This window comes from Lynx canadensis, chromosome B3 (genome assembly GCF_007474595.2).
Source record: "Lynx canadensis isolate LIC74 chromosome B3, mLynCan4.pri.v2, whole genome shotgun sequence".
Taxonomy (NCBI): domain Eukaryota; kingdom Metazoa; phylum Chordata; class Mammalia; order Carnivora; family Felidae; genus Lynx; species Lynx canadensis.
In genome coordinates, this window is record NC_044308.2 from 106,077,326 (window position 1) to 106,089,354 (window position 12,029).

At 41.9% G+C, this 12,029-nt stretch overlaps 1 protein-coding gene across 3 annotated transcripts in view; it reads left to right on the forward strand.

Annotated features, from left to right (window-relative positions):
* Positions 1-12,029, forward strand: part of DAAM1 (dishevelled associated activator of morphogenesis 1) — a 176,019-nt gene that overhangs the window by 64,653 nt on the left and 99,337 nt on the right. For all 3 annotated transcript variants that reach the window (XM_030319227.2, XM_030319228.1, XM_030319226.1), the window contains one exon: positions 3,405-3,624. In XM_030319227.2, coding sequence (XP_030175087.1) covers positions 3,442-3,624 — 183 coding nt within the window. In that variant the 5' untranslated portion in view covers positions 3,405-3,441. The remainder of the gene's footprint in view (positions 1-3,404; positions 3,625-12,029) is intronic.

A 12,029-nucleotide genomic window follows, 5' to 3' on the forward strand; every position in this document is an offset into this window, starting at 1 on the left:
CCCATCTCCTCGTGTACATCAGTGGTATTTCTCCTTCCCCATGCTGGTTAACAAAGAATACAAGAATTGCACTCTTAGAGAAATTCTTCTAGCATTTTGCCATTGCTGAAATAGTTGTACTCTATTTTACAAAAATACATTGCTAACAGATTGGAGGGAAGCAACTCATCCTTCGCCTCAGATAGTTTGGGACACTGGTGTATAGATCACCATAACTTGGATATTTTTGATAAGAACATTTTTGCATACACATTCCCCTCCTTCCATCTGTCATATAAACAAATGATCATACAGTTGTTTTTTTTTTTTTTAAATCTCATTTTCATTTGATTGTGAAAGTAGTATGTCTTCATTGTGACAACAACTTGGGAAAGTACAAAGAAATTTTTTGGTGTTTTTGACACAAGCTTACTGTTGGCTCACATTGTGCTGTTTCTCTTATCCTTTTTTCCTTTTATCTTTGTCAACACGCTCCCATCCTGACAGCTCATATATGTACACTTGTTCGTACATAAATGGGACACTGGATACCTATTCTTTATTTTACATATAAAATGCGCATGTCATTAAATATTCTTTTAGAGAGGACTGCTTGGTCATCTGTCATCTAGTTATACCATGATTAACCTTTTCATATAGTCTCCTATAACTAGAACTTATTTTATGCCTTTGTTTATTGGTTATTAGGTAACGCTTTGAAAATTGTTGTGACCACATTTTTGATAGTATCTCAGAATATTCCATTGGGATATATTTCTAGGAGTAGAAATACTTCAAGTCAAAAGTATGAGTGAAAGGCATCAGTAAACTGCCCTTCAGGAACGTTGAAACAAATTTCAGTTTTCACCAGCCGTGGATGGGCTCACCATGCTAAGTACTGTCAGTGTGGGTGCTGGCAGGATGGGAGCGTGTTGACAAAGATAAAGGCAGAAGGAATGAGCAGACCACTGGGATGGAAGAAGAGAGGAGCGTGGGATGTGAATGGGGCGTGGAAAATGGTCTGTTGGCTAAAGTGAAAGATACTTTCAAGGAAATAGGAAAGACAGAGAAGTTGAGTTGGATCTGATTTGATGGAGCACTGAAAGCCAGTTTAGGTTGGTATCGGAGAGACGTCAGTGGGTTTTGATCACGAAGATGAGAGCCCCAGGGTTTTGCTGTGGGAAGGCTGTGTTATATAACACAAGCTGTGCCACACCACTGCTCATTCCCTATGTACTCCATGCCCCTTCCCACCCCATGCCTTTGCTTGCGCTGTTCCTTCTGCCAAAATGCCCTGCTTTCCATAATCTATTGAAGCTCCACTCATCCATCAGGGACCATACCCACATTCTCCCCTATGTACTTCCTGCTCGATTACGTAGCATCCACTGGTATAATATACCATATTGCCTTTTTATAACTGTTTGGTGTACTATTCTCTCCCACCAGATTATAATCTCCTAGTGACCCATTTCCTTTATGTATCCTTCAGTGCTTATAGTGCCTGGTATATAAGAAGTATTAACACACATCTGCCAAAGGAATCCCAGGCACTGCACATGTCTCCTATGACATTGAACAAGTACACTTTAGGCCAGGAGATATATGCTTCAACAGTTTGGGATATTGGATGTCTCGGCCAAGTTGTTATTCCAGAGCCAGTTGGAGTATCACATAGGGCTACATGAGGGACAACCTGCTCTTAACATTTACCTTCCCTTCCCTCTAAAGACTTCTAGTCACTGGCTTTTAGAGACCACCATCCCTTAAGTGAGCAAGATCTTGACTCCAGAAGTGTTTGTAAATCATAGTTATTTATGAAAACTTCTACTGGAGCTTGTAATGTTGTATGAGATTGGTTTTTTGAAAGCCAGTATGGCATCATGTTGTACGTATCATTCTTTGATTTGCTTTTTTCAATTGACAGTGTAACTTTGGAATTTTCCCAAGGCAATACATATAATTACAAAAAACTATATAATAATTAAAAATGTGTTTTTTAAAAATTTCTTTTAATGTTTATTTATTTTGAGAGAGAAAGAGAGCACGAGCAGGGGAGGGGCAGAGAGAGAGGGAGATGCAGAATCCAAAGCAGGCTCCAGGCTGTGAGCTGTCAACATGGAGCCTAACGTGGGGCTCGAACTCAGGAATCGCAACGTGAGGTTATGACCTGAGCCACAGTTGGACACTTAACTGACTGAGCCACCCAGGTGCCCCTAAAAATGTATTTTTATGGTAAAAATTCAAATTCAAGGGACACCTGGGTGGCTCAGTCGATTAAGCGTCTGACTTCGGCTCAGGTCATGATCTCACAGTTCATGGGTTCAAGCCCCGTGTCAGGCTCTGTGCTGACAGTTCAGAGCCTGAAGCTTGCTTTGGATTCTGTGTTTCCCTCTCTCTCTCTGCCCCTCCCCTGCTTGCACTGTCTCAAAAATAAATAAACATTAAAAAAAATTCAAATTCAAAAGGGTACCAAATGAAAAAGAATAGTTCTCCAATCCCCTGTTTTTATTTTAGAGGTTAGTGCTATTTGCCCTTTCTTACTTATATTCATAAAAACATATATGCATTCTTTAAAACATGTAATCCTGTAATACGTACAGTATATCATAAAGTATCTTGAACATGTTTTCATATCTACATATACAGATGCCATGTTGTTTTTAAATGAGTGCATAGTATTCTGTTATGTGAATATACTATGACTATCTCTGTATTGGTGAACTCCTTTGATCTTTTCTGTTTGGAAAGCTCATGTGAAATCACTCTTCGTTTGTTATGAATTTAAATTATTCAACATGATAAACATGAACTGAGTGCCTCCTTCCTTCCTGGCACTGTGCAGGGCACTAGGGCCAACAAGGTGTTTGATAGTCCCTTCCCCTGACTTGAAGTTATTGGCTGTCTAACAGGACAATACTCTCTTAACGAACTTAGAATATGATATGAGCTGGAATGGGTAGATATGCCTTAGCATACATATTAATTCTCCTTTGGGAAGGTGAAAAAGAGGACGTTGGCATCAAACTTTAAAGGATAAGAGATCCTGGATTCCTAAGGGGTGAGGAAGAGAAGGTCATTCTTTCAGGGGATGTTAAAGAACAAGATGGGCAAGAAAGAGCATGTGATAGGCAAAGAATGGCCAGTAGCCCAGTGTGACTGGGGCATGTGCCGTGGTGTGGAGGGGGAGAATTGTACTGTTGGCTCAGCAGTTGGTCACAGGAAACATTCAACAAGTGAATAGAAGGATGTGCTCTTTGTCTAACTGAACTCCAAACCACCTTGGGGTTGTCCTCTTTATGCCCTGCAGGCTATCAACTGCCTCCAGGGCAGAGGGTCTTTCTTGAATTGGTCTGGCTTTAAAAAAAAAAAAAATCTTTTATCCATTTTTGCACCTTTAACCATGTCATGTCTTGTTTTTGCAGAGTTTAGTCACTTCAAGAAATAGAGCAGAAATCCGCCATGGCCCCAAGGAAGAGAGGTGGACGGGGGATTTCATTCATCTTTTGCTGTTTCCGAAATAATGATCACCCAGAAATCACCTATCGGCTGCGAAACGATAGCAACTTTGCGCTTCAGACCATGGAGCCAGCATTACCCATGCCCCCTGTGGAGGAGCTGGATGTCATGTTCACTGAACTTGTGGTGAGTCTCCAACTTGCTTCCTGCCGGTGGTTGGGAGCCAGGAGGAAGAGGAGAGGGTGTGCCTGGTTTCGTTTGGTTAGCCATGGGCTCGCCCTTCTTCAGTGCAATGACCCCTTTGTATTGGCACCCCAGCTGTGGGCACTGAGCCTCTGGAGGAAGAGAAAGAAGAAGGTAGCTTTACTACATCAGAGGGCTTTGCTTTAAGTGAAGGGATTTAGGCCCTTAGATCTTTGAATATGTGGCCGAATCACATCCCAAGTTGCTTCTCCTGTTCCCCTCCATCCCAGCGTGAGTGTATACCTGTGTCCTCTGCCTCACAGCCCCCCAATTCTCTAATGCTTTCTCCACCCCTACTCTCAGTGTGCTGTATGAATGTCTTCTTAACAGTTAGTCCTACTCCTCTTCCTGTCCCAAATCCTTTGATGAAAGCCATTATTACTTAAGGCATTTAATTATTTAGCCTAATGATCAGACTGTAGTAATAAGTGTTGTGGGAAGCTTTTCATGGATCCTGTCATATTTTAGAATCCACTGTACTGAAGTGAGAGAGATATCTGGTGTAGGACCTCTTCTCAAAAGATGTAAATGATCTCTTCAGCTTAGCTTTTTAGGTACCTCTGAAGTAGTGTTTCTTTCCATTCCATGTTACAGAGGTATATTATGGCATAGTTCAAAGAGTCCTGGCATGTGGATTAGGAAGACGTTGGTTCAAGTTACTATTCTGAATTTATTATCTGTGTAAGTATGGAAGAAGCATATGAGCCTGTTTTCTGGAAAGTGAGAAAAAAAATAAGTCCGCCTTCTAGTGTGATGTAGTGTCGAAGTGAGAGTAACACATAGTGGGAATGGCCCAGTGCCTGGCCCTCATTGGGTGCTCAATAAATGTTACATGAGTACTCTATCCTCCCTCGATCATTGCCGGCATTTTGTAATGGAGTTAGTTCTAATCGGACGAATCAGACCATTTGTATCATTCAACAGATACTCGAGAGTGCTATCATTTTGCATGACTCTTAGGTCAGAAAGTAATGTAGGCTGTGTTACTGCCCTCCAGGGGTAATATCTGAAGCGATCAGTCCACTCCAGCTCTTCCAGAACAGAATTTACCTATAGACTTACCCTATAAGATAAGCCAATATGAGAGTATTACCAAGCCTGTTACCAACCAGAATTGGTTGGGAAAAAGAAGAGATGGCTGTTGGCAGCATGTTTGTATTTTACGATGTTGATGAATATTTTTGGTGTTTAAGGAATCTCTCCCCTCTCCCACCTCTGCATGCAGAGATTATGTTCTAGGTGTTAATGGGGAGGTTCGAAGTGGGAAACTGGAACCTTCTCTGAAACAGCTGACAGTTTCAGTAGCAAAAGGGGATTGATAAAAAAGTACAATGCCACTAGAGGAAGAAGCACAACCCACCTCTGCATGGTGTGTAGATGTGTTGTGAGGTATAGGACGGTGATGAGGAGGGTGGTCAAGGAAGACGTTCTGGAGCATGTGAGCTGTGAGTGATTGAAGGTAATAAGGGAAGTGGAGGGGATCGGTGTCAATGGCTGTCTCAGTCATCTCAGCTAGTTCATCCTGTGACGGTTACAAACTGCAACAGCTTATCCCTTGCTAATGCTGCATGTCCCTTGTGGGTCAGGTGTGGTTTTGTTCCTCACCATCTTTCATCCAAGACCCAGGCCTGATGGAAGAGTAAGGAGGGACATGGCAAACTGCTAGTAGGCTCTAAGCTTATGCTTGGAAATGGCATGTGGCACTTCTGCCCACATTTCTTTGGCAGGTGAAAATCACGTGGCCACTCCTGAGATCACAGGGGAAGGATGAACCATCCTTCTGTAGAGACTGGCACCACAAGTCGCATGGACAATCCTGAGGTCACTCGGGCAGCGGAGGACATACAGTCCTCTTCCAGGGAGAGGCAGTGAATCATCTACCACGATGGCTATCAGGAAGGGCAATAATGTATTCACGGGCTTGGTTTTATTTCCCACGTAAAGTATTTTATGACCCAGTATGTGATCTATCTTGGGGAATGTTCCACGTGCACTCGAGAAGAATGTGTATTTTGCTGCTTTTGGATGAGAAGTTCTGAATGTATCTGTCAAGTCCATCTGGTCCAGTGTATCCCATTTAAAGTATTTGAAAACACAAAGCCCACCTAAGGAGATAGATGTTGCTGATAGATGAGGGCCCACTTGGTGGTAGTTGGAGCTGGTGGGCAGAGTTAGTACCCTCACAGCCTCTACATCCACTGTCTTTTCAATTGTGCTCTATCAGACTCCCCAGATGAGACCTAAGCCAGAGCCTGTGGGGTGGCAGCTCCATGTACATCTTGAAGGCAGCTCATTGTTCTGTATTCATAAGGGAGAAAATTCCACTCCTCTGCCTTATTGATGTCTTTATTCTGTGTGGAAATTGCCTACAGCTGTTAGTTGTTAAAAAGCCAATGCCAAACCAGAACTTTAAGCCGAAACCATTGGAAAACAAATTATATTGAGGTTTGTGTCTGTCCCGGTGAATGACGGATGGATTTCTGTCCACTCCTTACTTCAGGGACTTAGACCACAAACCCATCCAATGGCCAGGGGTGTGCTGGGGCAAGAGAGGTGGGCTCAGAGCCATGGGAAACCTCTGTGGGTTCTCTTGAGTGTTTGCAGAAGCGCTTCTGCCTCTGCCCGTGCACAGGATAGGGAGGCCAGGTGGGGAACGGGAGCGTGCTTGGCCTGTGGAGTCAGACTGCTCTGCAACCCGGGGTGACTGCCTTTAAGACGGTTTCTATTGGAGTTTAAGTTTATTGCCTTGCCTATACAATGGGGACAATACCGTCTCTCTGATAGGATTGGTATAAAGAAGATAACTTCTTTAAAAAGGGGGGCACCTCTTAGGTGCTTTATAACCCACATCCTAGTGCAATGAGAAGGATGGGAGATAAGTATTTCCTGGGCACAACACTCTAAGCACATATCCCAGGTTTTTCCTTTTCTTGAAAGCTAATCTGCCCGCTGTGAGTGAGCCAGTGTGGGTCCTAACTTGCAGGGCATTTTACCTCTGTATCTGTTGGAAAGCATCTCATCACAGCCGGTTGGTGTCAGCTAGTTTCCTTGGCCTCTTCTGATGACACACTCATTTAATGTTTTTAAATGAGCGGTACCAAATAGGTTGCCTTCAGAATTGCTTGCTGCAACCTTATCATCTCATAAATAAAGCAAGCCTGAGCGGGAGGTCAGCCACGGGAATCTGTAAGGACGGTGGGCCGTGAGGAGTGTCTGCCATACCATAGGCAATGGAACCAGACTCGTTCCAATTTCAGGATGTAGTGGTTCCTGGGGGTCCCAGTCCAAAACCCTGCCGGTTTTTTTTTTCCCTAACAGCTTTATTGAGATATAACTCACAGACTATAATCCACCTATTTACCGTGTACAGCTCAATGGCTTTTAGTTGTGCAAGCATCACCACAATGAATTTTAGCATGTTTTCATGACCTCCAAAAGTAACTCCCTTACCCATTAACTGTCACTTCTCATTTCTCCCCAGCTCGCCATCCCCTGGCTACCTCTAATCTACTCCTGTTTCTGTGAATTTGTCTATTCTGGGTATTTCATAAAAATGGAATCGTGTAATATGTGGTCCTCTGTGACCGGCTTCTTTCACTTACCGTAATCTTTTCAGTGTATCCATGTTGCAGCATGTATCAATACTTCTTTTCCTTCTATGGTGGAATAATACTCCACTGTATGGACATACCACATTTTGTTTCTCCATTCATCATTGACAGACATTTGGATTGTTGCCAGTCTTCAGCTATTATGAATAATGCCACTGTAAACTTTATTCATACCCAAGTTTTTGCGTGGAAATAGATTTTCAGTTCGCACGGGTGCAGACCTAGGAGTGGAATTTCTGGGCCATATGCTAACACAATGCTTAAATTTTTAGGAATTGCCAGACTGTTTTCCAAAGTGTCTGCACCATTTTACATCCCCACCTGCAGTGTATGAGGGTTCCAGTTTGACCCTATCTCTGCCGACACTTGTTATTACTTCCTACCGATTGACCTGCTGCTTCTAAAGCTGTTCGATGGCTCCTGGAGAACTGAGAACATGTAACTTGGGAATTTTTTAACTATCTAATTAATTTATTTTTGTGAGTTGTCACACAGAAATAGTCTCTATGCTAACAATGTTAACTGATTTGGTATATTTTAAAAAAACATTCAGTTGAGAGTTTGTGTAATTTCTGCCAACTCTGTATTTTATGCCTTTCGAGCATCAATCCTTTTTTTCCTGTATTACCTCCCCCACCTCCTCTCCCCACTTTTTCTGCTTTGTCCTTTGCTTCAGCCACACATCGTGAGCATAACCAACCCAAGAGTCAATACTGTTCCCATAAAATAAGATTCAGCTATAGTCTTGCCTTTTCTACAGGCTTCTAAAGGTTTTAGATTGTTTTTGCTGACCTATTTGAAGACCCCTAGGCATCATGAATCTGTAAGTTGTCCTTATTCAAATAACTTTTTCATCTCAATGTTAGCAAACAGAAGATTTCCTTTGGGATGAATAGAAGGATGTGTCACTAATTGAACGGTCAGTTCTTTCAGGGTGTGTGCGTGTGATGAGTGGCTGCTGTGTGTCCTGAGATAACTGGTGAGCAAAGCAGCCATGGTTGTTAATGAATTTATGGGACCAAAGGTCTAGCGGGGAAATAGGCAAATACACAATCTTATCCAGTGTGCCCCAGGATTATGAGGGGCTCTTCTAGCAGTATATATTGTTGGGGAAGAATGTTCATTCGCCTTTTTTCACAAGGAGGGAGTTGCACTCACAGGTTCCATATCTATAAACCTAGCTCTCTTGCCCAGTAATTCCTAGGTTCTCTTCCAAGTCCTCATGGGAATATGCATCCCTCAGTCCCTTTCTCTGTCGATTTCTCTGTCAATCAACCAGCTTTCAGGAAACACGTTTTGTGGCCCGTGGTACTATAAATTTCCTAGCAGCGAGCTCCCCTTGGGGAGTTCTACAGTTGTCCAGCTGACCCTACCACTGGTAGGTGAGTGTCTAATTCAGCCTTGAAATCTCAGCAAGGCCACTTGTCCTCAGATGAAAATTGAGTTCTCCAACTCAGCTTACGTGAGTGAGAAAGAAGGTACATATTTTGATTTCCATTTGCTTGACTCCTTAGCTTAGCTGTCAAGTTAATAACAAACTTGCTAGATTCTAAACCCCACAGTTTCCTAACTTAGTGTGGAAGGGTCTTGGAAGGCTTTGTGGGAGAGGTTTCATTTAATGTTAAGACATGAAAATCTAGTAGGAATATCAGGGCAAAGAGGAGAGATTGTTACAGACCTTGAGAACAGCACAGTAGGGGGCCAGGAGGTGAGAGAAAGTGTGGAAGGCTCAAAGAACAGAAAGCTCAGTGTAGATGGAACATGAAATAGGAAGCTGGGAGGACTGGGGCTTCTGAGAAGCGGTTCTGGAAAAGGGGATGGGGACGGTTGTGTTATTGATTTAATTCTATATCTCAGATTCTTATTTGAATGAGAGGAAGGTGCCTCTGCTTTTTTACAGGTTTTCTCAGCAAACCAAATATAATAAAACCTTGGTTTGCCAGCATAATTCGTTCCAGAAGCATGCTTGCAATCCAGAGCAGTTGTATATCAAAGCGAATTTCCCCATAAGGAATAATGGAAACTCAATGCTATAATATAGTAACAAAATAATAAAATACAAAATATAAAGAAAAATAAACAAATTAACCTGCACTTTCCTTTGAAAACCTTCATGGTTGTGTGAGGGAGACCAGAGAGAGGAGGGTACTGTGTAGGACGACTTTCACTATCACTGATGGAATCACTGCTATCTTTTGGCTCCATGGAGTCTTTTTCTGCATGGGGGCCATTGTATATGCTCGTACGGATGTTGACTACAGTATTAATAAACTCTGTCATATACTGTATTTAATGTAACTGGCAATAAGGCAGCAGAGGAAAGGATCTATATCTGCAGGCAGCCTGACCTAGAATGAAGCAAAGCATTCCTAAGCTTACTCTTGGATGGAAAAGCAGGGGACTGCCCCTCGGTGCTTTGAAGTATCAAAAAATAGTGCCAGTTGTGGGCACCTTCCAATGTTCTGAAAAATCATTGATTTCTGCCAAACACCTCAACCTGAGACCAAGCATCTGAGAAGGGGAGACGATCACCCACAATCCTGCAGACAGACAGAGAGAGAGAGAGAGAGAGAGAGAGAATAACCATTGGCTCAGTTGTGATCATGTGATATTCGGTGTCACCTACTACTCCTGTTGCAAGACATCGCTCGTTTATCAAGTTAAAATTTATTAGAAACATTTGCTTGTCTTGCGGAACACTTGTAGAGCAAGTTACTTGCAATCCGGGGTTTTACTGTGTATGAAAGTACGGCAAAATATATTGCTATTTGATTACATTTACAAAAATGACCATTGTTCTTTGCAGTCTCTGTGAAGTGTTGGTAAGTTAAGCAAAAGGTTTCATGTCTTCTTGAATAGATTCTGAGTATGTTTTCATTTGAATCCACTTGTTGAGATGAGATGCTATCTTGCTGTAACACATACCTCCTCAGGGCACTTTAATTTTGAAATAAAAAGGAAATAGAGAATTACTAGGAGCCCCCCTTCCCCCTTTCTGCCCTTCTACCCAGTGCATAGACTCCTGCATCCACCTGGATTTGATGGGCTAAGTGTTCCCTGCAGAATATTCCACAGCAGCAGTGAAACTGGAATTGGTATCTCCTAACGAGTTCCCTCAGCCCTCTTGCCTTGTAAAATGTGCAAAATAGCCCTGGGTGAGATTTTAGGTGAGAAACCAGGTTTAAGACAAGGCTGGCTATTATTTTTGAAGTGTTTTGCACTAAATCTCCACTCTTCTAGTACACACACTGTTTTGTGTATTTGGAATCAGTTTCATAGATTGATTAGAGGAAAACTTTCATTTCTAACACAGTGCATCACTATGAATTTATGGCTGGTTGGGAATATGCAGTATGGACCCAAGTTTTCCTAAATCTGAAATATGACCAGTTACATTTTACACTGTTTTCTGGTTAATCTGTTTTCTTTTGAATCCATTGCTTAGTGTCCCATTTATTTGGCCAATGGGTCTAATATTTTAGGATAATAAACTATAGAGTGCTGTGCCTTCCAGGAAATGTAGCATATTTTAAAGAAACTTATTAAGAAAATCATTACTGATCATAAAACAACCATTTATACCACTGAGGATTACCAGTGAAAGTTAAATCTCAATGGGGAATGTGGTGATCATGGATACCATAGGTTGATGGGATTTGTATCCTCATAAATGTAATTATAATGTCAATTACTTACTATAGGTCAGTTTTATTACTGCTAATTACTGAGGACATTAGTAGCCAACGTAGGATATGAGAAATAAAGATAGCAGGAATGGGAGAATTTAGTTGGTGTATCAGAGTCAGATGAATTCACAGTCAAGTTAAGCTGTGCCAAGTGAATTCACCTGGGAATTTACATCAGTAATCTCTTCATTTTTCAATATATTCTGAAGTCATTTTGGTATGAAAGGAGCTACAGGAATCCAAAGTTGTCTTACAGACTTAGCAGTATACAAATTTTGTTCTTCCCCTAGCTACGTGAATTGTTACTCATCTCCCACAGGCTGCCAACATAATTTCTTTTATTACTAGGACTGTCTTAAGCTCTTTTTAATAAAAATTCTTCCAGTATCACTACAATTGATGAAAAGTTTCAACACTTTTTATCTCTTTGTTTTTCAAACTCACCATTTACACTGAAGGCCATGACTAAGAATAGAAAGTTTCTTACAGAGGGAACCTGGGTGGCTCATTTGGTTAAGTGTCCGACTTCGGTTCAGGTCATGATCTCATGGTTCGTGGGTGCGAGCCCCACATCAGGCTCCATGCTGACAGCTCAGAGCCTGGAGCGTGCTTCAGATTCTGTCTGTCTCTGTCTCTGCCCCTCCCTGGCTCTCTCTCTCTCTCTCTCTCTGTCTCTGTCTCTGTCCCAGAACTTTATAAACAAATTATTTTGGCCCTGAGAACAACTGACAGTTTGTGACATAGGTGATGTGACATAGGTGGTTTTGCTTGCTTACATGTGTTGTACTTCTGAACAGAACATTGTATTCTAAGAACCAAAGAAGGATTGGTAGTAGATCTTTAACCCAGTTGACAGTGTACATTTCTTTGTGCTGCTTGGAGGCCCTGTCTGCTTAGAGATAGTAAGATGGTCAACATGGCTTCTTAAATTTCCTTCTTGTCTTCTAATTTACTAAACAAACCCAGTGAAGCTTAAGGTAAAACTACAAAACCAGTTTGCTCCTTCTGGTGCTAAATTTATGTTTTGTCTCGCCAGATTCATTCCAAATGT